We start from the raw sequence: 1,701 nt of genomic DNA on the forward strand, positions 1-1,701 counted from the left end.
AAAAAAAAAGAATTTAAAAGACACTGTCTGGTTTAACATATATTAAAGTATATTATAGCAACGTTATAAACAACCTTCCTCCTGTTTTGTGTAATGCTTACTTGGAGTACTTGGAAAGTATTATTTTACACATTGTACCATCAGTGTAAGCTAATTTCATCATTTGCATGATGGCCCATAATAAGTGGCTTAAGAACTCTTAAAAAACTGAGAGAGAATTTAACATTAAAACACTCCTTAGAAGCTTGTTATTTTATTGCTCCTCTATTTCCAAAATAGATTGGTTTAAATGCATGCAAGCCAGCATGCAATCATCCCACCCAGTTTCTTGCACATTTTTTTAAAATCTTCTAGTAGTTTGCATGCAGAAGAAATCAGCATGGAAGAAACAAATTCAAGCATTGCTTTGCTCAGTTTCATTTTCTGAAAGAAAAGCTTCATTAGCTCCCTCTTCCTCACATGCATCTCCCCTTCCTCAGTCTCCATATTTCTCCATGCTTTCCTCTTTTCTAGTCAAACCCATACTGAGCCCTCTGCTCGCCTCCCCTCCCCTCTTCACCTGCCTATCTCTCCTCACACACTCCTCCCTCCTTCCTTTCGAGATAGCTTTATTAGGCGTGCCGCTCTGTCACTTCTCCCTGTTTCTCTCTCCACATCTGTCTTTGACGTGAGTCTATGTTCATCATCGGTTAAGAACCGCGTCAAAATGAGTTTGCCAGTGAATTATCTGTCTTTGGAAAAGATAGCCCGGTACCGGCACGCCTGCTCCACCGGGTCACCCTGTGCTACAAACAAGCCCATCGACATCAAACCTCGTGGCAGGAGAGGGTATGGCTCATCTTAGAAACTGAAACTATGTCGCAGAGGGTATGCCAGAGAAGGGACCTAATTTTTTTTCATCTGCATGTTTCGAGTTGTTGGATATTCAATGTATTCTGCTTTTTTTCCTCTCTTTTACTTTTTCTTTGTCTTGTGTGTCGAAATTATGGAGTAAATAAGAACATAAGTGGTAAGAGAACTCAGAAGGGAAATTTAGTGAATCTCAAGGGTAGTTATGCTTCAGAGTAATTTCTCTTTATTGCTTTGTGTGTATATTGAGACTATGTTATATGCATGCGTTTTAATTTGTGTTTGTACTACTTCTATAAATGTACACAAAGTCTGTGTGTTCTCTGTTATCAGAGCATTAACTGATAAATAGTTTCACCTGGACAACACAGACCTGGAGCAGTGTTCACACCCAAGTGTTGTGTAAATGGTCGTTGCTTGGTGGCTGCTTGTGTTGTTTAGTTTAGTTCTGCTTTTTTTGTCTTGGCTCTGTTAAACCTTTAGTGCTGGACTGAATAGTGTGTGTGTGCATTTTTGAGTGTCATTGCATCTCCATGAGGAAAAATGTCTTCTTTTACAAAACATGGTTGCGAGCAAGGTAAATGAAAAATATGCAGGTCCAATCAAGTCATTATGGAAAGCTTCAAGTCCTTCTGCAGGACAGGTCCCTTCACTAACTAGACCTGAGCGTAAGCCAATCATCGGAGCACTCTGTCCATTAAGGCTCACACAGAACTGTTAAGACCTTGTTAGGTCAATTTTCCAACTGCATTTCTCTGACAAACATGTACCCCTGAAACTAAGTGTGCTCATCAGCCTGTGCGTGCGTGCGTGTCTGTGTGTGTGTGTGTGTGTGTGTGTGTGTGTGTGTGT

The 1,701-nt window shown here is 40.4% G+C and overlaps 1 protein-coding gene across 8 annotated transcripts in view; it reads left to right on the forward strand.

The window, feature by feature from the left end:
* The window catches only part of pde4d (phosphodiesterase 4D, cAMP-specific), a 203,691-nt gene that overhangs the window by 166,542 nt on the left and 35,448 nt on the right, over positions 1-1,701 (forward strand). Inside the window, exon 1 of one of the 8 annotated variants that reach the window (XM_013914812.1) lies at positions 655-828. The exons of 6 other annotated variants lie outside the window; for them this stretch is intronic. In XM_013914812.1, the coding sequence (XP_013770266.1) occupies positions 707-828 (122 nt within the window). In that variant the 5' untranslated portion in view covers positions 655-706. Of the gene's footprint in view, positions 1-654; positions 829-986; positions 1,010-1,701 lie in introns of those variants that run through there. One more of the 8 variants, XM_013914817.1, reaches the window with a different exon arrangement.

This window comes from Pundamilia nyererei, unplaced genomic scaffold, assembly GCF_000239375.1.
Source record: "Pundamilia nyererei isolate P.nyererei 1_Seehausen unplaced genomic scaffold, PunNye1.0 scaffold00006, whole genome shotgun sequence".
Lineage (NCBI taxonomy): Eukaryota > Metazoa > Chordata > Actinopteri > Cichliformes > Cichlidae > Pundamilia > Pundamilia nyererei.